General features: G+C 35.3%; 1 protein-coding gene across 5 annotated transcripts in view; it reads right to left on the minus strand.

Annotated features, from left to right (window-relative positions):
* The window catches only part of ZMAT4 (zinc finger, matrin-type 4), a 324446-nt gene that overhangs the window by 102654 nt on the left and 195286 nt on the right, over positions 1-26506 (minus strand). For 3 of the 5 annotated variants that reach the window (XM_012724990.1, XM_012724989.1, XM_004682264.2), the window contains one exon: positions 9522-9749. The exons of 1 other annotated variant lie outside the window; for it this stretch is intronic. In XM_012724990.1, the coding sequence (XP_012580444.1) occupies positions 9522-9749 (228 nt within the window). The remainder of the gene's footprint in view (positions 1-9521; positions 9750-26506) is intronic. One more of the 5 variants, XM_012724991.1, reaches the window with a different exon arrangement.

A 26506-nucleotide genomic window follows, 5' to 3' on the forward strand; every position in this document is an offset into this window, starting at 1 on the left:
CAAAACACATTCAAACAGACACAGGCAAAGATGTATTATAATTAAAGTGGAAAAGCTAAAGATAACATAAAAATACTAAAATATCTAAAGATTATCTGTGAATTTCTTCGAGGAAAGTTTTCAGTCCAGAAGGGAATAACATTATATATTTAAGATACTGAAAAAAAAAAAAAAAGAATTTTCAACAAAGAATACTGTACCCTGATATCAGAATAGAAGATCTGATAGTTTTATAAATAAACAAAAATTAAAGGAATTCATGACCATAAATTGATGTTATAAGAAATACAAAGGGGATTCCCATAAAATGAAAAGAAAGTCCTATCTAGAAGCAGCAAGATGCCAAAAGAGCATGATGTAAATGGGGAGAAAGGAAAGTAAAAATGTAGACCCATTATAATAGATTTGATCAATCACTCACATAGGTTATAACTACAGAACTTTACACATTACCCTTATCACACATTACCCTTATAATAATCTTAACAATACATAAAAGAAACATGTAAAATAATATAAAAGGAATTCAAATATAATACAAAAGGAAGATGTTAGAACAAAAGGAAAAGAAAATCAAAATATTAAAAACAAAGTACAAAATACCAAAAATAAAATGAAATCACAACAAATAATTATATTTAAATTATTACCCTAAATGTTAATGGTTTGAATTCATCACTTAAATGGCATACAGTGGGAAAATGGAAAAAAAAAACAACAACTATTTATTTCCTTAATGAAACTCATTTTAGCTCAAAGTAAAAGGTTGGAAGACAATTCTACAAGCAAAAAATAACATAAAAAGGTATGTGCAGTCAAACTTAAATCAGATAAAGTGTAATATCAGCTAAAAATGGTAATAAAAAATAGAAATGGGCATTATATAATGATTAAGGGTTTAATACAAGAAGATATAGCACATTAATGTGGAAATCAAATGGCCAACCATCAAAATAAATAAAGTGTTTATTAATACAAATAGAATGACATAATGTGAGATTTTAACAGTTCATTACAATCATGGATAATCATGGACAGACCAACAAACCGAGGATAAGTAAGGGGAGGATAGCCTTAAATGATGAATTAAACCAGATGGACTTAATAGACATTTATGGAAATTCCATTAAAATACAGAAGACCAAATATTTTTTTTTCAAAGGCACATGGAACATTTTCAAGGATAGACCATATGTTGGGACATAAAACAATTGTCAATAAACTTACGAAGCTTGAAGTCATACCAAGCATTTTTTTTTTTCTGATTGCAATGCTATAAACTAGAAATCAATCAGAAGAAGAAAACTGAAAAAAAAATTAAAATGTGGAAATTAAACATGTTTCTCAATAATCATATAATCATTAGATCAATGAGGAATTTGAAGCAAACATTATAAAATACTTGGAAAGAAATGAAAATCAAGATACAAATTATCAAAACCCCCAATGCAGGGGAAAAAAAAAGCCTACGTCAAGGAACAAGGCCAAAACACAAGTTACAACTCTAGCAAGTTTCACAAACTTAAGAAGACAATTCTAACAAATAGAATAAGAAATTAGAGAGGATAAATTATAATAGATGCCAAAGAAATACAAAGGATCATACATACAAAATTACTATGAACAATTATACAGCAATGTTATAATCTTGAAGGAACAGATGTGTTCTTAGAACAATACAACTTATCAACCTGAACTAGGAAGCAATAGATAATTTAAATAAACTGATCATAATTATTAAAATTGAAATAGTATTTGAAAATCTCTTAAAAAGAAAAGTCCAGAACCAAATGAGCTTATTAGTGAATAATTATATCTGTTCTTCTAAAACATTTCCCAAAAATTGAAGAAGGAACACTTCCAAACATATTTTATGAGTCCAACATTACCTTGGCACCCAAGCCCAGAAAGGGATATCACAAAAAGAGAAAATTATAAACTAGTATCTCTAAAAAAAACAAATACAAAAATACTAGGGAATAAAATTCAATCATGCACTAAAAGGATCACACAACATGATCTAGTGGGATTTATTTCAGGGACGTAAGGATGTTCAAAATATACACATCAATTAATATAATATGCTACATCAATAAAAGGAAGATAAAATTAATATGATTACATAAATAAATGCAGAGAGCATTTGACAAGATTTACCAGCCATTTATGATAAAATCTCTTAGTAAAAAGTAGATAAAAGGACATACTTCAACATATTAAAGACCATATGCTAGAAACTCACATTTAATATCCCACTTAATGAATAAAAACTGAAAGCTATTTGTTTAAGATCAGGAAGAAGACAAAGTCATCAGCTCACAACTTCTGTTCAGTTACGTAGCCAGGATACTTGATAATAACAAGAAATAAAAGGTATCATATTGTTAAGAAATAAAGAATTAATGCTATCATTACTTTTATTGATATAGTAATCTATCTATAGAAATACCTAAAGACTTCACAAAACTATTAAAAAACAACTGAATATGGTAGACTGATAGGCACAATATCTACCTACAAAAATCTGTTACATTCCTATATGCAAATAACAAAATAACAAATAACAAAAGAAACAAAAGAAATTAAGAAAAAGATCCATATATAATTTCACCCAGAAGAAATATGTAGAAGTAAAGTTAACAAAGGAAATAAATAGCCTATACAATGAAAACTATGAGATACTGATAAAAGACTTAGAACCAGATATAAAGAGATGAGGAGATAATCCATGTTCATGAATGGGGTAAATTAATTTAGTAAAAATGACCATTTTACAAAAACTATATACAGATTCAATGTAATCCATACCAAAATTCCAATGATACTTTATAAAGAAGTAGAAAAAAATCTAAAATTTATATGGATTCACAAAAGATTGTATAATTAAAGCATCTTGGGGAAAAAAAGTAGCATGTTCCCTAGGATTAAAATATATTACAAAGTTGCCATAATTAAAATAGTATGGTATTAGAGTAAAAATAAACACAAGGATCAATGAGAGCTATGTACAGTGAAAAAAATGTTATCATAATAAAAAGAGATCCTACTCAGTGGGTGAAGATGTATGTACATGTCATACATCTAATGAGGGGTTAATATATTAGGTATATAAACTAAGAACTAAATTAAATCAACAACAAAAAAATTTTAAATGGCCAAATCTGACTAGTCATAATCAATTTTCAAAAAAGGACATGGAGATAGTTAATATGCACATTAAATTACTTAAATAAATAAATGCAAATCAAAGTCATAATAGGATATTATATCACACCTACACCTGTGAAAATATCTTACATCAAAAGACCATGAAAAAGTATTGGCAATGGTGCAGCAAAAAGGAACCCTCATATACTACTGGTGGGAAGGTCATATACTACTGGTGGGAAGGTGAATTGGTACAAATATTTTGGAAAACAATATAGAGCTCCCTCAAAAAACAGAATAGAACTACCATAGGATGCAGCAATCCCTCTTCTCATGTCTAGCCAAAAGAAACATTAAGCCACTAGTTCTCAAAGTTATATAACTACAAGGTTTATAATGCAGCATTATTTACAAAGCCTAAGATATGGAAATAACCTCAGTGCCCTTGATAAATGATTGATTAAAGATGTGGTATATATACACTGGAATACTATTCAGATATGAAAAAGATGAAATTTTTGTGAATAATAGTGGCAAAATAGAAAGAACTTAAGGGAATTATGTGAAACAAAATAAGTCAGAAGTAGAAAGACAAATAATGAATGATTTCACTTATATGTGCAATAAAAACAAAGCAGAATCATGGATAAATAAAAAAATAAATTAATGGACAGTGACAACAGAATTGAGGTTATCAGAGAGGTGGAGAATAATGCGTGTGACCAAGGGTGAGGGGTGGTCATGGGTGAAAATAAGTTTTCTAACATTCAAATTTTGTTACAGTAAAAAGAAAAAATGTAATGACTAAATAGTATATATAAAAAATATAAAAGAAAAGCATTGTGCTATTAAATTATACATAAATGATAAGTAAAATGTTTTGTGTAAGTCATGATAATCAATGTATACAATCTATTGTAATTTCTATGTCAGTAACAAATACATAGTAAAATTTCAATAAAGACATATAATTTGGGCCCTCCCTGGTGGTGCAGTAGGTTAAAGCACAGCACTCAGAGCTAAAGCAACTTCAGCAAGAGTTCCATCCCTGCCCCGGAGGTGACCCACATGGTGGGGCAGACCTCTCCTAACCGGCCCGCTGCTCCCCTCAGCAGTGTACTTCGTCGATCTCCCTGTTCTGGTCCCCACTCTGTCTCAGGTGAATCCTTTCACTGCCCCGGCACCTCTGGCATGTACCCCAGTTCTGTATGCACAAATAAATAAATCTTTAAAAAAAAAAGATACATAATTTGTAATAGCATCAAATAACTTAAATTTTTTGAGGTTAAATTTATAAAACTTAAATTAAAAGTTTTATATATTCTTTTTAGTAATTTTTTTAAGTTTTTGGTAAATTTTTTAGTAAAATCTTTATACATTTCAATATAAACTTTTCAGTAAAATATTTATATATACTTTTTAGTAAAATCTAATACATTTTATAGTAAAATCTTTTAAGATTGCTAATCTTAAAAACAGATACAGAATGTCCATGGTTTAGGAGATTGAATATTGTGAAAAATCTAAAATAAATTCTCCTCAATTTGGCCCATCAATTGTATCCCATTAAATATTCACACAAACTTCCTATATAGAGACTAACAAGCTAAGTCAAAATTTTTCACAAATTTTTTCACAAAATGTATCATATTTATGTAGAAAGAATTTATAACAAACATCTTTAGAAGGAACAAAGCTGGGTGCACGTAATACTTGATTTCAAGACTCTTGTAATGAAGAAAAATCAGTACAATACTATAATGACATGAAAACAGACAAAGAAATCAATGGTGAGGGAAGTATCAGAATTTGGTGTAGTAAAGCATATACACACATAGAATTTATACGGTGTTGCAAGCCAATGGTACATTAACAAAAGTTCATTAAAAAAAAAAGAAAAAGAAAACAGTGGAACACAATGTACTGTACAGAAAGAGACTCACATTATCAGTGAATTTTTGATAAATATGTGCCAAGAAAACTAAATGAAAAATATAAAACATTTTTAAAAATATTTCTGTAACAGGATAAAAGTACACAAACAAAATGTATTTCAACCCTATCTTATACCATAAGAAAAAAAAATAATTTGAGATAGTTATAATCCTAAATGTAAAAGTTAAAGTAATGAAATTTATAGAAAAAAAATAAGATTATCTTTACTCATGGGTATAGTAAAAGATTGTTTTACACGGGACATTAAAAACAATAACTTTAGGCCCTCCTTGGTGGCGCAGCGAGTTAAAGCACTACACTGAGAAGCTAAAGCCACTTCTGCATGAGTTCGATCCCCGCCTGCCCCGGAGGTGATCACATGGCGAGGCAGACCTCTCCTGACCCACCCACTGCTCCCCTCAGCAGTGTACTTCGTCGATCTGCCTGTTCTGCTCCCCACTCTGTCCCTGGTGAATCCTCTCACCTTCCGCATCTCTGGCCTGTACGCCAGTTCTGTATGAATAAATAAATAAATCTTAAAAAAAAATAACTTTAAAAGATTTAGGTAAAATAAGTTAGACCACCAATTTAATAACATCTACTCACCAGAAATTATTTAAGAAAATAAGTAGCCAAGTCACAGATTAGGATAAAATAGTCACAAAGCATGTCTCTGATACCTGACTTGCATTATTATTTGAAAATCTCCTACCTGCCACTCAATAATAGAAAGACAACCAAATTTAAAAATCAACAAAACACATGAGCATATACTTCAAAAATATCATTAACTGTGAAGCACATTTTTTAAAAGTCGCAGCATCAGTCAACATGGTAGAGCAAATTAAAACCACCATGAAATATTCTCCTACATAAGAATGATTAATATTTTAAAAAACTGAAAATAATTTATATCTTTGAGGATACAACAAGATGCCACTACTTTGGGGGGGAAGAAACTGGCAGTTTCTTATATTCTTAAAAACACACCTGAATATGACCTGGAAATTTTACTGCTACGTATTTACCAAGAGAAGTAATACATATGCTGACCAAAGTGACATTTATGAAAGCTTCATTCAAAACAGCCTGACAAAAATCAAGAGAAAAACCAGTGAAGTATGAATCCTGAATTATGGGGATTTTGTATAGTAGAAAACTACTCAGCAATAAAGAAGGGGTTACTCTACATCAAATTAATAGAAAATGTATGCTATCCCCCCAAAAAGCTAGACACAAACAAAACCCCACTTACTTTCTGTTCCATTTACATGAAGTTTTAGGACTGTGAGAACTAATCAATGGTGAAATTAAGACAACCACGCTTCCTCAGTTGTGACTGACTGGGAAGCGACCGGAGGATTTATCTGCTCAAGAAGATATATATCGTCATAGTGGTGCGGGTCATATAGGTGTTTTCATTGTCAAAACTCACTGAACTACACTATGTACAACCTCTACATCTCATAACATGTAACATATACATCATTTTTCAAGAATTAGATAAAAATCATAATTCCTTATGAAAATGATTCTAAAAGAACCTTTTAGAAGTGAAAATGCCTGTCATGTTAAGAATATAGGACTTGAATTGATTTTTTAATTTTTGATTTCTCTGTTTATTCACTTCAGAAACTACTATGATTATATGTCTGTCACTGTTCTAGGTATTTTGAACACATAAATGAACAAAACAGACAGATGTCTGCTTTGAAGGTGCTAACAATATGTAGGAGGTGGGGTAGAAAGAAAGACAGAAAATCAGGAAACCTATTTCAACTAAGTAAATGTGGAGTGCTTAAAAACTGAGCTGTGCTGACAGAAAGCCTTTAATGGTGCCATATTGTGCTCCAGCTGCTTGATGCCATTTTTTTAAGTAATAGGTATGCTTGCATTATAGATGTGCCTGATTAGCATTTTTTCTTTATTAATGATTGATAGTGCACTACAAGCATTTCAAACATAAGGAAGTGTGTGTGTGCGTGCATGTGTGTGTGTGTGTGCGCTAAAATATGCTGGGTTTTCATCATTACTTTATTCCTCAAACTTTTATGATCTTTAGTTCCTGAATAAATAAATATCAAGACGTCACCTGGGGTGGGTGAAAAGGTTGGTTTCAAGGACATTGTGTTCAATGCTAATCACATTTCATGTGCTCCTGAGTCATAGTCACGTTGAGTTAGCAAGTCAAAGAGCAGCCCTTTTTTGTCTTCTGCATAAAAGACAGGCTGCGCAAATGGTACAGAATTCAGACTCCCAAGTCATTAAGATGTAGTTGTACATAAAAGATGCAATGCTAATAATTCAAAATAGACAAGAAGAATGTGCTCTAGGAATAATTCTTCTACTAGTCATAATAGCTAGCACATAACATAAATAAAGCGCTATTTTTCTCCTTCAGTGCCCTGCTGTGAAGGAGTCACTAAGACAACTTGTTATCTGACAGTAACAGCAAGTTGTGGGTAGATCTTCAACTATAGAGAGGCTATTCTTGTATTTTTTAACCAGGCAATTGACTGAGAACCTAAGACTTAAGAAATCCAAAAAGTAGTATTTCCAATGATTCAAAATTCCCTGCAGTAATATTATCTAACATAATGAAATATTAAATTCCATACTGTTTCACAATAGAGAACATACACACTCAAAAAAAAAAGTGTGCCTAATATTTGCCCTTATTTGTTATTTAAATCAAGTATCATTTTAGTAAATCTCTATAGATGTACTAATGGACCTCCAATCTTAAATCTGTACTGCAGTATAGTATTTTATGATCATATGTTTATTTGCTATAGCATGCATTTCCCTACCTCTGACCACATATATGTATGGTTCTGATCACAGGGAATGTCCATTCAAGTCTCTTTGTTGGCGGTCTCCCCCAAACAGTATAAACTGAACTGTCCCTCTTCTCCGTTCACAAAGCAGGAGCTGCTTATTTGGTCTGGAATTGCACTAGGTCATTTATCCTTCTTGGAGGCTCACAGCCAGGTTAGGATAATAAAAACTGTTATTCTTATACAATAAGAATTGAACATGCAGAACCCAGTTTAAACCCAAGTTTCATTCTCAAAAATTGATTTGTAAAATTTTGTTATTGCAGCTAATATGAATGATGATTTTGTGAATAGCTCACAAAAGCTTAACTAACCCATACAACATCTGAGGTATATATCAATAGCATCCTTTGCAGAGTTGTTTTTCTGAGAGGAAAAAAAAAAAGCTTTCTTTCAAAAAAATATAGTCTGTGACATCGTTTCACTTTTAGAGCCAACATCAAATTGATCAAAAATGTATAAATGATCAAAAAATACCTAAACATAAGTTGATGGTGAAATACTCTATTATACCCTGCACACTGGAAGGAGGTTCCCTAAGGAACCCACGGAGCTACCCCTCACCCTCTGTTTTCCAAGTCTCTGCTCAGCAACTTCTGTGAAACCTCACATGAACTCCAAAGGCGTTTTTCCCATAAATGGAGGAAATAACTGACAGGGTGGGGGCAGGGAAGCCAGGGACACATGGCACCCTCTCACCTCAATCCCCCAAGATATGGAAACAACTGAAAGGCCCAAAACAGAAAAGGGAATCAAAAGATGCAGTATATATATACTGTGGAGTATCACTCAGCAATCATAAAAACTCAGGCCATTGGCAACAACATGGATGGAGTCGGAAGGGTTTAGACAGAGTGAAATAAGCCACAAGGTGTAAGATAAATATCACATGGTGTCACTTATGTGTGGAATAGAGAGAAACCAAACAAAGTATCAGACAAACTTGAAAACAGACCAAGATCTTTGGCCTTCTGAGGGGTTGGGGGAGTAAAAACAAGGAAATGGGGGTTATCATGGACTATGGTGAAAAACTCTAGGTACTTCAGTGGAGGGAATTATATGGCTACTCTACCCGAGGGGCTAATCCTATATTTAAATGCACTAGCAAGGATGTAAAATAATGGTACTTCACTAGCAATATAATAAAAAAATAAGGTCTGGACTTGCTTTAAGCCATTTAAGTACAGTAATGTATTGTTTTGTTTAGACTGATTCTATAAAAAGCATAAAAGTTTAAAATAATTGAATGCAATCTGGACCTTTTATCATCTTCTCCCATATAGCTCATCCATGAAAACATTCATTAGAGAAGATGTTTAAAGGGGATGCCGAAGATAAAAGACCTGCTTCATGGATGGGTGGTTTTGACCTGAACATGATCAATAAAAAAAAAAAAAAAAAAGGAAATAGCAAACACTTAAAACCAAAGCAGCTTACAAAAATTGAGCTACTTTTCCATTCTTCCTTTTCCTTCTACTCCTTTCGGATGACCTTAGTCATCCTTAGTAATCAAAGCAATAAGCATTCACCCAATTTCCAGAAAAAAAAAATCATTTTTTGAAAGTCCATTTCTATGGCAGCAATTAGAAGAATTTCTCTTACCTCTCAATTCCCCCATATCCAGGGTCGTCCCAAGTTGCTCTAATAAAGCGACCCTTGCTGCATTCTTTTTGTGTTTCTTGCCATCATAATGCTGCTGGGCCATCAGGGGATTATTAAACCAGGCTGCACAGAGCCCACAGTATCTGTCTGAATCTCGTCTTTGATAGGGAGAGGAGACCACAGGAGCACTGTCCACCCTTGCAGGCTTCAGAGAGTTCAGGGGTGCTGCTGTAAAGAAAAACCACGAGAGAGAACGACGAGCTAGGTTAGGACAGTACTGAGCATACCTGTCCTCCACATCTACCTGACAGTTCAGGTGAGATCATCCTTATAAGAAAGCCTTCTTAAAATAATCTCTTGGGAGTAAAAGAATGATGTATTAATTAAACTGAAGCCCAAACTTGAAGTAAATATTGAACAGTCTCATGTCATGAAGATTCTGAATGAATCAGACATCCCTGGGATATAAATGGAAATAACCAATAAATAAAGGTTCTGTCACAAGTGATAGGAGCGTATCTTTCAGTGACATGGATTGTACCAACTGACAAAACCATGCTATTTTTTTGTCAGTTACTTCTGTTTAGTGTGATAGCTTATTTTTAACCTATACCTGCTAAAATTGACATTGAAAGTGTAATTTCTAAAATAACCTCACACAGACATTATAGGAGCAGATGTTACATCTCTAAACTGAAAAAGCATGTATCATTATTTTGAGATTGCACATTCCCAGCTATTAACACATTCCATTGTGAACTTGTTATTTTTGGTGCAAGTTAAAAAAAGAACCCAACTTGAAGGTGTTTACTAACACAAAGTAAAAATAACACTTTTAGGCATTACAACATACAAGTTGCTTTCACCTTTACAAAATCTAAAACTAGATTACTGTCTCATCTAGATAATGGACTTCAGAGATACCAAATGACTGGCTGAAGGTGTGTGACTGGCAGAACTCCAAAGCAAATCCTTAATTTCCAAGGCCAGCACAACTTTCACTGTCAATATAGTCTCTTTTCACACTTTTAAATTAGTAAGAAATCTGGATTTTTTTTTGGTCAATACCTAAATCATATTTATATTTTATGCATGGCTTAATTGTTGGGGGGTAGGGATTCTTAACCAATTGCTTTGGAGAAGAAACGTAAATTCTCACATGGCCATTGGTCATAATGCAATGTAGCAATATACGTTCTTTGCCTCTGATGTGGGCCAGATGGCCAGATCATACAAGAGAGGGGCATTACAAGGAAAATATTGATAATAGGATAAGGTGTCACTTACCCCTACAACTTTTATATGGATTTTGCTTTCTGGATTAAATATCTGATGGAAATAAATACTTGCTAAATGGCACTAATTCAAGACATGCCTGTGCTGTGACAATAGCTCAAGAGAGTCTTTTCCTCTCTATTCAGAGATTTCATCAGGAAAGGGATTTTAGCTAGCTTGGATAAAACTTAATGGCATTATTTCTACTGGGACTTAGAGAAATAATACATGTCTTAAAAGGCTCATTGCCTGGTTCAGTCATAAATCACCATGTGAAAACACAACTGAACGTGGCTTATTCCATCCTAGTAAACATCCAGTATCATTCTGCTGTTGGAAATGCTAATAAAAGCCAAAAATTGATTATAGCCAAACCATATGTGAGAAAACTTCTATCCACTTATCTCAAGGAAATTGGATCTTGATTCCAAAGTTTCCTGCCTCTATCAATATCTGAGGATTTATATATAGCCACTGATTGTTTTTTGATGACAGTAGAAAACATATCAAAATTTTGCAATCTGACTGAATGTTGACTCTTATGGCATAATTTAATTTTCTCTAAACAAGACCCTAGAAACAGATTTCAAAATCAATTTTATCAGTTGATACCTTATACCCCATCTTCTGGCAAAAGAGATGCACAATAGAATATTTACCCAATGAGATAACCTGGTCTTACACATAAGTAGTTTGATGACACATCTATGTTGTAGCTTTTCCTCTAATAACCTATCCTATATACAGTCCAAAACTTAAGATTTATATTATGCTACTGATTCTAACCATCTACAACAATTTGAACCCAGTTTTGATTCCATATGAAGGTAACCACAGGTAATAACATGAGATTGGTGGAATAAGCCTTGAATCAAAGTCAGAAATCCAGATTGTATGAATTCCACCCTCATTGAGCTGTGTGATCTCTAGCACATCTCTCAGGGCTCTGGTTTCCACAAGGTTAAAACTCAGAGCCAACATCTCTTTTAAACCCAACAGTTAAACCACAGTGCAGCAACAAAACAAATTGTAGAAGTTCTCTCTCTTGTATGACTTAAGTAGATGCTAAATAATGAGGTTTAATAATAATGGGAAGAGAACAGTTTCCAGGTTACATATTAAATCTTCATGTATATATGTACCAGAACACTCAAATTTCTTTGGCAAAGTATATTATTATAGAAATTATTGAAAACAAAATAGGGTAGTTTTTATCTTCTGGTTTAAAAACACATTTTTAAGAAAATATGGTAAAGAAAACATGGTAAAATCTCGGCTTGCTTTTTATAGGAGCTTTATATTTTATGTTGCCATTCTAATTGTAGAAAAAAAAGAAAAGAAAAGAAAAACTCAATACTTAATTTACCTCCTTCATATACAACTTGAAATTAAGCATTAGTTCATCAAAACTAATGGTTTTCAATCTTAATCTGCCCTCCCCACATAACTGACACATATCCTGCAAAATGACTCTTGATTTCATCTTCTCTGTGAGGTCTGAACAAGTTAAGCAAGAAGTATCAGTGTGTGTGTGTGTGTGTGTGTGTGTGTGTGTGTGTGTGTGTGTGTGTATGTACAAAAGATTAAATTGTAGAAGAACAGCTGGTCCAATATCCTACTAATATTATAATACTTGTTAACTTTGTATTTGTTTTCTTCTCAAGTACAAGTCCACAATCCTTTATTTCAAGACAGAAAAACTCAAAACCCCCTAAATTTCAAATTTTTATGATTCATTTAACATGTAAGCATGCATACATATTCCAATAAAAGTGTTAATATATCTAATCATGGATCACTACTGCAAACCCATAGAAACATAATATGTGGTATAAGTACCTTATTGCAAATATATCATCCTACAATTTCTGTTTTTAAAATGCATTTGGAAGATTTTGGGCTCAAAAATACATATTTGCACATCTGGAACAAACCAGTTCAAAACATACATTTGCACATCTGTAACAAACCAGTTCAGAGTAATTAAAATAAAATAAACTCAAGGTTTTCCAATCCTTGGAATAGTTTAAATAACACCCAAAATTTGATTTCTAAGAATCACCTAACACTGAACTATTTTCAATCTCTTTTATGGTTTGTATAATATTTTTCAGGGAACAGATTCTCTACAGCTGTTTGTAGACTGTTTGGTAAGTGTATGTGTGTGTGTGTGGTCATGTGCATGCACACACATGAACATGCTGATGTGTGTGTATGTAATCTGTCCTATACTTATTTCTGTTCCCTATATTTATTTCTTCTTGGCAGAATCACCACAACTGAACTAAGGGCAAATATATTTCCAGAGCATCTTGTGTACCAAGTCTCTATTAAGACACTTCCTCTAGCTGTATGTGGCACTGTGTACACTGTGTACAACTAGCCTCTCCCTGGTGCCAGCCCCTTGCTGGTAGCAAACATAAGATGCACCTTTCATTATTTATTTATTTTTTTCCTGAATGGATGACCAAATGATTGCTCTTAGCATCAGAGTTAAGGAAAGTAAGCTAGCAGCCATGAGTTTTTTTGTTTCTACTACATTGTGTCATTGAGGGCTTGAGTAACTAGGCATGGTACTAATCAATATCAATATAAGCAGATGAGTGACAAGATCCCAGTTGGATGAAAGCTGTATTGTAGAAGAACAGCTGGTCCAAATGCATACAAATCTCTCTTCATTTGACTCAACTGGCTTCACCAATAGATTTCAAAGCTTTATGTGTCATATTTCCAAGGACCTAGTGGGTGTCGTTAGCCAGAGATAGGGATAACACTGCTAGTGGACAATGGTATAGCCCCATCTCCCTTCCATTCCTTGGAGGCAGGTATCCTTCACCACCACCATGTGGGAATTTCACCGACTTCCCCGAGCTCCTGATCTTGCTCTCTTTCATTCACATGTGCTCTCTCTCCAGTCTTCTTCCCTTTCTCCTTTTTCTCTCTTCCTTTTGCTCATTCCTGAAGCTTTCTAAACTTTCAGATCCCAAAGGTCAAACCATTTTCACAAAGGGTTTGGGGAAGCTTTGAAACTGTTTCTGGGACTTACTCATTTGAAGAGTTTTCCAACCAAGATGTTTTTCTCCGTAACACTACTTCTCCCAAGTTATGTGACATTGTGCTAATATCACACAATTCTGAGTCATGTATGTTGTGCGTCTAAGTCCATTCCAGGTATTTTTTCATTTAAGTTGCCTTCAAAACTTGTTTGATCAGTGGAGCAGCTTCAAAGTCAGGGGCATAAGTCAATCGATGGACACTCCCCCTCTGTTGTTAATAAGCAACACAGGAAATGAAAAGACCAGATCTTCTGACTCAAAGGCCAACACTATGTTGCATCATTGGTTTCCAGTGATGCCCAGGGAGCAACTGGCCACGTAAACAACCAGGTTAACTATAGAGGCAGAACACAATTCCTACGTTTCAAGAGCTGCTCTCAGTTGGGGTTGCCTGAAAATCGGCTTTTTCTCTAAAACAACTTTTCTGTGTTTCAGCCCCTATCGTTTTCTGCCTTTCTGTTGTTCCCCATTTTTTCCTACCCAAAATGAGATTAATGGCAGTGGAAATTCTTCAGCAACTATCACTCCATGTGCAAATGCTGCTAACAGTTGAATTAGACTGGACAGGTCAGTGCTGGCTAAAGAGGCAGCTGTCAGGCAGATGGTTCAGCTCCAGCCTCTCCTGCAGTCAAGCATCTCAGTTTGACGCAAACTGTGCAGAATTGGAGCTCAGAACTTAAATTTTCTTTGTATTCTTCACAGAGGACAGTGTCTCCGTGACACTGTCTAGACAGTAGATATGTGGTACATAACTTAAGGAAAGTACGAGTAAATCTCAGTTAATATCAACTCAGGAGATTTTCATGTTTTAATATATTGCTTATGATTGCTAAAATTTAACCCTTTGACAGTTTCATTAAACAGTTAAAAACAAGTTAGAGATATGGTTCTCCCTGGTGGCGCAGTGGATTAAAGCACAGCACAAAGAAGCTAAAGTCACGGCAGCACAAGTTCATACACTGCCCCAGAGGTGACCCACATGGCATGGCAGACCTCTCCTGTCCCGTCCACTGCTCCCCTCAGCAGTGCACTTCACCTCTCACGGTCCCTACACTTCTGGCCTGTACCCCAGTTCTGTATGCATAAATAAATAATTCTTTAAAAAAATTTTAAAAAGTTAGATATAAAACAATTTGTTATAACTTATATTCTGAATTCCATCAGCCATCAAGAATATAATTTAGAAAAACTATTTATTAACCTGAGAAAATGTCCAGGACACAATCTAAACTAGTTGATGTGGCTTACAGACAGGATACAAACCAAATTATTTATTACTAAATTATACATATAAAACTATAGAGAGAGACCAGCAGGCTATAAATCAGAATCTTTGCAATGGTAATCTCTAAATTGTGGATTATGTGTGATTTGTTTCATATTCATGGATATAAACTTCTTGATGCAGAGGGAAAACATTTTTCCTTTACAACTTCTATATAGGCCACATTTCACAGTGACTTGTTTTAATTCAAAGTCTACAAACACTGCTTAGGGGACTTGTGGTGCCCTAATCAAGTTTTATATTAAATCTCTTAAGATTTCATTTGTAGAGATTTATTTATTAATTTATTGTTGATTTGGGAATGAATAGGGTGGGAAAAAGCAGACTCACTTCAAATACAATTTAAAAAGCTCCAGGTTCCTCTATTTTTCCATAAGAATAAGGGAAAGCTATTTTCCCACTGCAAAGCACAGCCAAAAATGTTGCTAATTATTTAGATAAGATGAAATATCTTTTTTTCTCCTAGGTTATGTTTGGAAGTGAATACTGCCTCCCAAAACTACAAGATAAAAAAAAAAAATCCATGCACTATTTCTTATGTGCCATGAAGTAAATTAAAGAACAGTATAAAACATCCATGTTTCAAAATCTGTGCCATTAAATACTTTCTGAGAATAAACAAAGACAAGGATGACTTAACAGAACCATTCTACCAATTCAATTTTGTATCAACACTCTAAGTGTAATCAGCCTATTAGCAAGAATTGCTTCCTCACCCACACTACATTCATTTATCATCAGTCTTCATTAATATAGTATTCATAGATCATTGATTTTCATTAATATAGAATAATTCCCTCTAGTTTCACTCACTGATTAGGTTCTAAATATCTTAAGTATGCCTGTTTTCTCCAGAATCCTAGTCTCTGAAAATAAGCCATTAAACAGAACTTTAGAGGAGATAAAAATCTTTTTATAACTTTCACATGCTGCTTGACAAAAGAACCCAAAGGCTGTAATGTTCTACATGTGTCTTTGCAATGAAAACAGGAAGGAAGTACCGAAGGTCCACAAGGGTCTTTGAAGTCTTTTTATATCGTGGATGCCAGAACCACATTTAGCACATAGTATGTGTTAAACGAACTCTTGTTAAGTAAAGAAATAGCTTATTCTCCATAAAGCGAATAAGAGAAAGAATCAACACTTTTCCTTTAGGACTTTCTACTACTATGACATAATGATTGAGACTGAAGGCATGAATAGCATTCTCTCTATCCAGACTGACCTTATGACACCTTGTATAGGGTGTTCTAATGCACTCATGGCTTTGACCTTCAAATATCATTTAGTTTCATTGCTTTAGCTCCTCTGTGCTGTGTCAAAATCTTTTGGTTATGGTGACAGTTTCCAAATGCTATAAAGAAGGACACTGCAATGACGGAACAAACATATAGGAGAACCATACGGTAAAATTCTGGAAAGTCTGGCAGTGTCCAGCACACAGCAGGGGAACCCATTGCTCATCATTTCAACATCAGATGCTACAATTCTTTGAATGACTTCACATTTCCATGAAGCAGGATTTGTGGAGGTTGCTATGTATCTCCATCCAACCAGTAAAGAGTGGGAGAAAAAGGTAGTGATGCTTGATCCAATTCTAAGGCTTGGGAAGCTATGAAATGCCCCAAAGACAAAACTGTCTATTAATAAGTGACTGTTCAGGGTGCAACACAAATGTTTTTCTTTCAATGTGTGAACTGTCTTTGTCAAATTATCAAGTTTGTATGAAGACAAATTATTTCTTTATTTTATAATAGTTTATTTTTTACATCATTTTGTACTTTTTTTTTTTTTATCTCAATTGTAATCCCCGTGGGTTTCCCATCACCGAGTCACCCAGGTGCCATCACCATAGTCCCATGCACTTCCCTTTCCCCCACCCCGTTTTTGATTCCATTCCCCACTCCACCCCTATAAAATGTCTCTGGTATATGACTGTTCATTATTCTTATTATTTTCTCACCTGGTCTACTATACTCCTGCTATGAGCGAAACCATCCAGTATTTTTCCTTTTCTTTCTGGCTTATCTCACTAAGCATGATCTTTTCCAGCTCCATCCAAGTTGCTGCAAAAGACATGTTTCTTTTTTTGGTTGCTGAGTAATATTCCATTGTATATATGTTCCACATCTTTTTAATCCAGTCATCTACTTTTGGGCATTTGGGCTGCTTTCATATTTTCCCAATTGTAAATAAAGCAGCAATAAGCATGGGGGTGCAGGTATCTTTTTGAATCAGTGTTTTTGTGAAAGACATAAACTCTTACCAAATTGTTTAGACACTGACATTATAGCATCATATCACACTACTATATTCTTTGCTTATTGCTTGGTCAAAAATTGATGACCTGCTCACTGGATATTACTAAGAATGCCTTCCTTCATAAACCTCAGGCAAGAGACAAAGTCCCCGAGGGCACAGTGTATATTTCCCCAAAAGATTCATTGACTTGCTGTCACCCCAGCTGCCCCTCCAAAGGGACAAACCTCAGAGAAGTGGCCAGAGAAAGGTGACAGGCAGCATTGTGAGAGGGAGTCTAGGAATGGTAAACTCAAACCTGGGAGCTGGTAGTTGTTTTTGTTCTTTTTTTGTTCTGCCTTCATTCCCTGCCTTCATCTAATTTGTACTCCCTGCTCAGGGGTGGGAATGATTAACTTATCCAGTAGTATCAGCTATTCAAGGGGAGAACCAGCTTCCTGGATCATTTCTTATACCCTATGAATATTTATAGAGGATTTGAAGATGAGAAAAGTGATCAGAGCCAGAAGTGCAGCAGAGATAAAGTGTGGGCTAAGTTTAGAGGGAAGACACAGAAAGAGGCTGGCCCTGTCGCCTGAACTGGAAGCACGCTGACACTTTAGAAGTTCTTTTAGCATGTAACTACTGATATTGCTCCCTGAGAAGGATCTATGCCTCTAACTCCTTTGCCTTCAGTCAGTACCTCTTCCCCAAAAAGGGGTCTCCTGGATTCTCTAACTCCAGTTTTAAGTTACCTTAAGCATATACCCCTAAAATGAAAGTTGGTCTCAATAACCCCCAGTTTGCAAGTTACACATACTGGTTCTTTTATACTGGAAATATAAATACAAGCTATACATTTATTTTCCTTGATTTAATCTAAAAGTCAAGAATTTTATATAAACTGCCACTTAAATACTGCTAAACCTGAAGGTTTGGTATCATTTTGAGTTAGGTCTATAGAACCTCAAAGCAACCCTCAAACTTCTTAAAGTCAGACTGGGAGACAGATGTATCAGTCCTCTCAATAGAGGAAGCCAGAGGTTCAGAGGATCAAATGCTTGAATAGGACGGCTCCCCAGCTTAGGGGCTTAAAGACCACCACCTCACTAGGGCTTCTCCTAGTGAGTAATGAGGCTGGTGGGCAGAGTAAAGAAAGGGTTTTAAACTAGATCAGACTTTGCAGATAAATGATGGATAATCAATAGGTTGATGCAGACTCCAGGGGAACAAAGCCTGCCTACACAAAGCCTGCATTATATAGACGACCATCCATCACCATTCAACTACCTAAAAGTTAGCCACACATGCACACTTCATTGTTGCAGCATAGACACAGTCAAAGAGAATGCATGAGAGAATTTCAGTGACTTCCACTTGAGAATTTTTAGAACAAAGGTGCCAGTGAAATCTTGCCTTGGAGAATGAGTAGATGCATTTATTTGAGGCTGTCTAACAGGCAAAGAGTTGTGGGTGTCAAATAAGGTTGTTCCCAATGTCAGGAAAATAACTGACTTTTTAGGAACCAGAGAAAAAGAGACAATCACAAGTACTATGATTAAAATTGGTTGCTTTCAATTCTTGCCCTAGAAACATCTATAATCCTTGGTCTTCTCTTCCCTAAACTAGTTTGACTCAGAAGGGATGGAGCCCAGGGATGGTAGAGGTCACCAACTACACAGGAAATTCCTTGATGATCACAGAGCAGCAGCTCACAGGCTGAGAGACTTCGTTGAGACTATCCACATGACTTGTGTGGCCCTAAAAAGAAGGATCCTTTATCAAAAAATGACTAAGGGACCTTTCAAATCTTTGGAGCTAGAGGGGAGAAATAATTTAAATTTATTTTTAAAATATAAAGGAATATATTTATCGCATTTAAGTATAATCCAGTAATTCAAACTTAATCTGATTATGATATTAATCAAAGTAAGTGATAAGCAAGGCTTTCAAGGTTGATATTCAAATATATGTCGATAATTCAAAGGATGAGAATAAAGTTGGAATATTTACTATAAATTATTTCAGGTGGGGTGCTTACTTTATAAGTGCTCTCTCAATGTTATAGTCTAGACAGTTTTAGGATTCTTGTCTTTAATGGATAATTTAAAGTTATTTGGCAGAAAATCTTGTACTGATAGTTGTTTTTTTTTTTCTGAATAGTAATGCAATCTTTATAGTTTTCCAGTCCTGATCACATCTCCTATTGACAGTTTCAGAGTAAGCACAGGAAATTGATCATTTTATTGTTCTACTACATTACTTCATAAAAATGTGTTAAAGAACACTTTCTGGGACAAAGGTATAACTGCATCATAAAAGCTGCTGAAATCATTAGCTGTCTCATACCAATATTTGACCATCCTAAAAAAGTTTATAATGTTTAAAAAGATTTGTGAAAATCACCTAGTCAATAACGTCATTGGTAATATCTTTACTTCTATGTAATCATTGTCCTTCATTTTATTGGTCATCAAATATAAAATAAAAAGACAATAGCCTTGCTCTAATTATTGTCTCGAGTCTGTGATCCAGTGTAAAATGGTAGTAGTCAAGGAAATTTAGTTCAGTTTCACCGCTAATTGATTTAAACCCTATTGACTGTGGGTGTCAGTGGCCTGATTGGTATGATTGTTCCTCATAGTCTGTCACCATGGAAAATTATTGCAAGAGAAGAGAGATCTCCTTGTCATCAATCAGTTGGATCACCCTGGACAAAGGTTTTTACCTCTGGCGGCCTTGGTTTCCCATTGAGGAAATTAGATGGTTGAGTTAATGATCAGTAAAGATCTTGCAGTTTTTTAATCCTACCCATCTGTGTTTATAGGCATTAGAAAATCAAAGATTTAATGCAGGGATCTAGAGATGATACCTTAGAACATGCAGTTTTCCTACTTTAAAGAAAAATACACTTCTATGAGGACATGCCAGTTTGACAAACTATTGTTTTGCATGTATTAAAACAAGTTTCTAGACAGGTTATTCCAGGCAAACCAAATAAACTTATTTCAGTGATGGAAGTGCTATGGTGTATAAAATCTTACATGCAAAAACAAGGTGCTGATTGAAACTGGAGAACATTTATTATCCAAAATTTGAATTTATGTAACTTTCAAATGATCTAGACTACCTTGATCTTTATTCATTCGACAGAGAACTCAAATAAGCAATTCTGTGTCTGGCATAGAAATTTATAAAGAAGTTCTGAAGCTGTCTCTTTTGTTTTTTAACCAAAAATTAGGAAGGAAAAAAAGAGCATCAAGATTTCAGAAGGAGAGGAATACGTATGACATCTAAATTTACAACAAAACAAGCAGAGTGGACAAGGTCATTGCATTTCTGTTCCTTTCCTCACTTTGTTCACAAATGAGGAACACTTGAAGTTTAGAGGCATGATTCAGAACTGTGTTTTAGGTGTGCTTCTGTTTGAAGATTTCCTATTTAATATACACTTTTGATTTATTAACACTATCTTAAAATCATATAACTCAGGCCTGAATGAAGACAATGTAACCTGTTTTTTTCCCCACTAAGTATAGCCCAATCTTCTTACTCTTAGAAGCCCTAGGTAGCACTTCAGCACTACTCTTGAGGTTACTTTAAATGGAAAAGTATAAAAATATGAAAACATGACACTAAACAGATTCTAGAAAGGATACATATTTGCAGTGTGAGAGTTGATGCAAGAACTCAGAGTATCCCCTGGTGGACCTCAGCTGAGAACATGTATGTGGGGAAACTCTAAACTTTGACCACCTGCACATGTCAACAAAGAATCATTGAAGTGCTAGGCATGTTGATTTTGCAGTTATAAATTTTAAGTGAGTAAGTGACTTCACAAATATAGAATTCATAAATAATGATACAATACAATAGTATACTCATTCTACACTCAACTGCATGGTAAGCTCTATATTGACTAGTATAGATCACCTTTATTACAATAATCTATAATGCAAATATCATGATAATTTTATCAATGTAGAAATGAAGCTGAAGAGTTAAAATAGCTTGAAAAAGGTCATATGGGGATAGTCAAAACTTTAAAGTTGGGGATGACTTTAGAGTCTCTGTACTTTACAGTATCTTGTTATTTCATTTATCAGGAGAAAAGGAGTTAGGCTTTGTTGTGTTTTTATTGTGTTTTTAATCGAACAAGTGTGCATTTCCCATACTGCTGGAAAACCACTGTCTTTGATCATCTTATTTAACTGAAATGTAAATAACTGAAGTAACAATTTGAAAATAAAGCTGCATATATTTAAGTACTATCATAAGTCTAATTTATGTTTCTAATTGAAACTCATTAATATATAATTATAAATGGTTATTATGTGTCAGAGAATGTTCTTATGTGCATCAACAGAGAGGTAAGGGCACAGCAGTTCTGGAGCAGACCTCAGAATTGTTCTCTATAATTCTTCCAACACCACTAGAACAACTTCAAACTCTAAAGAGTCAAAAATGAAAGAAAGGTTATTGCCAAATTTGATACCATTACCTGTCAAGCCGGTGAGGTCTAGGAATTGTATGAGTGTGTTCATGATCCACCTTTGCTAAGGATGATAGGTGTATTAATAAAAGCTAATATGTGAAGCAGCAACTTTAAGAGACAATGTATCAATCAGGATAGAATTTGGCTTTTCTACAAAAACCATCCGAACCTATCACAGGAAAGGTGTCTTCTATGTTCTTGCCAAGTCTAATGTAGGTTGAACAGGTCCTTTTTCTCTACATCCTTATAACCTACTCTTAAATAATGCTTGCCACAACTCTTTACAATCAATGCAAGTCTGAGGAATGCATAAAGTAAATGGGTTTTGGCTAAGTCACTCTGTGGCCACAAACACAAATGAATTTACTTATAAATCCTAAATAGGATATATTATCATTTATATTATGGATAATCTTAAATTTCACTTTGATTAATAGTAGACAACAGTGACTGCCTGTAGTTTAAAGTTATTCTTACCTTTCAGATATCATATAAATATTCACATTCTCTTAAAAATTGTTAACATCGATTAAATTATTCTTTTAGGATTTTTTCTTCACTAACATGAATAGGGATGCAGTTTAATAATTTTGCTTGTATGGATTTACAATTTTTAAAAGCAATCGCAATACTTCTGTCCTTGTACTTCTGTTCAAACAGGGATTAAACACTAGGTGCATTTTTCTGTCACTGGCTGTCATTTAGAAAAACATGGCCATCAACTTGTATAAGAAAATGTGGTAGATACAGAATAAGTATGCAGGTGTGTTTCTGGAAGTAGCTCTACGAACCAATTGACCAGGTAGACTCACCCAACAGAGCAGCCATCGACAGGAGAAAACAGAAGTGTGAAATTACATGGCAGTCCCCACTTCCAGGTCCAGGGTCTTGCCTTCAATTTGTGACTGTCTCTCCTCCAAACAGGACACTTTAAAGTCCAGTCTGTCTTTTCAAGGTCACCCCCTGTCCGTGATTCATAGTTCTTCTCTCCAAACCACCAGCGCTCCATCACTCTGAGTAGAGCAGTGTCAGGCCCTGCCTCACAGAACTCACTCCACAAAGGTTTGTCTTCAAGGGGATACAACATGCTGGCTCCCTGTTCTACTTCGGAGGTTGTATTCGAACAACCTGTGTACATTAGGTGATGAGAGAGGAAACATGTCTGGCTATGCCCCCTAAAGAGCTTGTTTACCAAATGCTCACAAGTGACTAACACAGCAACTTCTACATTTGAAAGCATTTACATCTATTATTCTGTGTAAGGGCCAATGAATTAATTATATCTAGTATTAGAATTAAATGAGAGATCAGAAAGCTGAGATTGAAAAAATCAATGAACCTACCAAAGATTATCTAATCAGGCAGAGCAGAAGGAAGGCTGAGTTCCTACCTCCTGACCCCCCAGGCTAGTTTCCATTCTGCATATTTTGTTAGCAGGTCAGCCCTGTAGGTAGCAAAGTGCTGAAAAATCTCAGGGTTTAAATCTCATTTAAAATCTAAGGACTTTAAATGTCACTTATGCTGACCATATAACCTAGGGACCTTAAGTGTCAACGAGGCTAATGGCATCATGTTGGGTGGCTTCAAGTATTGTCCTGCCAGGTGATCAGTCAGCCACATGTTCTATCAGTTCAAAAATCTATTATTCATGGAAAAACAGCTTAAGCAGCACACCTGGATAAGGAATTGCTTCTGTCTGGCAAGTAGATCCAGTTGGCTGGGTTTTACATCTTCTTTTCCACTTTTGTTTTCATCTCAGAACTCTAATACCTCTAACTACTAATAAACTCATGAATCTTCAAATCCAATTCCCTAATTCCTTCCCCATTCATTGTGTTTATATCTGTGGCATCCATGCACACATAGGCATACACACACACAACCTGAATCTCTGTTTCCTCTGCTACCTTCCAAAGCTCTACTTCCAAAAAATCACTTATCAATGTTTCAACAATCCCTGTTCGCTCTTACTCCAGAGAGGATCTTCATACCCTTCATATTCCTAGCTTTATCTTCTTTATCTTCTCTTCTAAATCCTTTTCACAGTGCAGCAAATGACAGCCCTGTGGCAGCCGCAAGCTAACCTTAATATGGCACAATCCACACACTGAGATATGTTGACAAGGTGAAGTTAAGAGTCCTCCTCATGCTTTCTTCTTCCACTGTGGCTGTGGAATTATGAAGTGGAATCTAGAAGAACATGAATTAGGATCAAGTTTCTAAAACAACTAACCTAGAAGCTGAAGTTGTTTTTGTTCCATCAGCTCTAATAGGCATTTCAAAAATTCTAGTAAATATGCACCGTGTGGAGAAGGCAGCTCCATCTGCAACTCATTCTTCAGGAACTCCAGTTAAAACTTGATTACAGTGCATCCTGAGTAGGAGGAAAGGCAATGATTCACAGACACCAATTGCTCACCATCATCAGATGGAGTAGTTAGAAGCAATAAGCTGTGCTTCAATTATTCCTTCCCAGAAGTCACTACAGTTCAAGAGCCTGCTATTCATGGAGAGGCAGCTTACGTAATGCACCTGAGTAGGGTTGGTTGCATTTTTTCTTTTATGTGTTCTTTTTTCCCCCATTTGTTTTCATTATAGAAGCAAGTTCCAGTCAGCCTGGTTGAGTAGGCAAAGTAATGCCAGACATGCACAGAGCAACCATAGCTTCAGGTGAAGTCCTTCAAGAATTGCTTCTAGAGTGGGATGAAGGCAGCAGATAAGATGGAAGGCAACCCTGACTCTTCACCTGCTAAAGGTGCTTGGTAGTGCAAGTATTCTGGCTATTCTTTGCTGATGCTTCTTGATCCTTATCCTGTACTTTCAGTTAGTCAATTTGTACTTGAGGTCAAGCTTCACCCATAATCTAGGTTTGGGAACCAGATCCTTGATTTGTTTATTATACTTGATTTCCAGCCCAGTACTTTTCTTAAAAGAAGATTCCCTGCTGCTCTCTCAATAGCCTTTTCTGTCCCAGAGCCCAGGTCTGCAACCAGGGCCTTGCTACCACTTGCCAGGCTTCTCTGCCAAAATCTTGATTGAGTCTCTGCATGTTCTCTGCACCCAGACTCTTCAGTGCTGGGTTCCAGCCTCTTACCAGGTCCCCAAACCCTTACTTTGTGCCAAATCCCCTAATGCCTTCCTCTGCTTCTACTTGGACCTAATGACTCATTCCTCTAGCAAGATACATTATTTTCTCTGCTCCCTGCCAGCAACGGGGTTGATAGCAACCTAAGACTAGGGACTAAGTCAGCTTTCCTGCCCCCCAATTCTGTCTGGTGTTGCCATTTTCTAAGATCCTTTGTGCTGAAAGCAACCTTCAGAACAAATGCATAAGGAGAATATATAGAAGGGTGACGTGCAGCCTAGAAACCCAGAACTAATTGAGAAATAGAGCTGCTGGCACAGGCAATCAGAATCTCCTTCCTCCCAATCCAAACCACTGCTCCTAGTACTATTTACTCCCCACTTCCTTCTCACCACCTTCTTGCTAAACAGCAACCTGAGACCTGTCACAGTAAGACATGGACCAGCTTCATGGACAGCCATAATAATCACTGACTAAAGGTTGCAGTTTAGGCACTTTTAATTTTTTTCCATTGGGCTACACCAATGGCAACTAGCACATTACCCTTGCTATATTTACTAGCTCTAAGGATATCTGAATTCAGAAATGCAAACTAGTACTTTTAACCAGTTTCGAGGATGTATTTAAATTCACAAAGAACTATTTTTTACTATAAAGTGGTTAATTTTTTTCCTGAAATAATCCCTCTCCAATTTGTTAATTGATGTGATAAACAAAGATACAGTCCCTCCTCTTCCATCACTAGCTCCAAAATTAAATTTAACAGCTATACCCTGCTTAGGCAGAGAGAACAAATGAGCTAGTTACTCATTCATGGAAAACAGGTAAAAACTTCCCTGTGACTGTTTCTTTGAAGTGTCTATTTTAAGAGGTTTGATGGGGAGTAGGTTACAAGGTGAACACATCGAACCTTTAAGAGTGCAAGAATTGAGAATTTCAACGAGTGACTGCCTATCAAATGCCATACTTAAGAGTGTGCCCCAAATAAGCTGGGCCTGTCTCCAGATTTCATGTGTTTTGCAACCCTGTCCTATGTTTGAATGTCACAGCCACCTTTGCAAAAACAATATTCTCTAGTTAAATTAAGTAGAAAAATACAGTGAAAAGAATCTTTTCTATTCTCTAGGTAAAAGATGACATTTTCCTTAAGAAAAACACTGATGAGGATAAAAGCCAAGTATTGTTTTAGATTCCTTCCAATTTCCAAAATACCATTTAAAAAATAATTACACCCACGATTTATACACGATTCATTAGACAGCAAGATAAAATGCTCTGCTAAAGTTTAATTGCATTGAAGTAGACATCATGGAATACACCCCCCACTTCTACAGACCTGAACCTAGTCTAGTAAAGTCTTTTGCCCAGCTAGTCTATTTGATTAAAGTATAACCATATTGTAGTTTCTTGATTTGACAGAATTCTAAAGAATGTTTTTTGCTAAGTCATTAGAAGGTCAAATGGTCTGTTATCAATTTTAAAGCTTTTTATTATGAAAGCTAGTAGGCTTGATACCATAGGAAGATGACAGGAACTCTATCTCCGAAAAAA

Source organism: Condylura cristata, unplaced genomic scaffold (assembly GCF_000260355.1).
Source record: "Condylura cristata isolate star-nosed mole 26May11 unplaced genomic scaffold, ConCri1.0 scaffold00014, whole genome shotgun sequence".
NCBI lineage: Eukaryota > Metazoa > Chordata > Mammalia > Eulipotyphla > Talpidae > Condylura > Condylura cristata.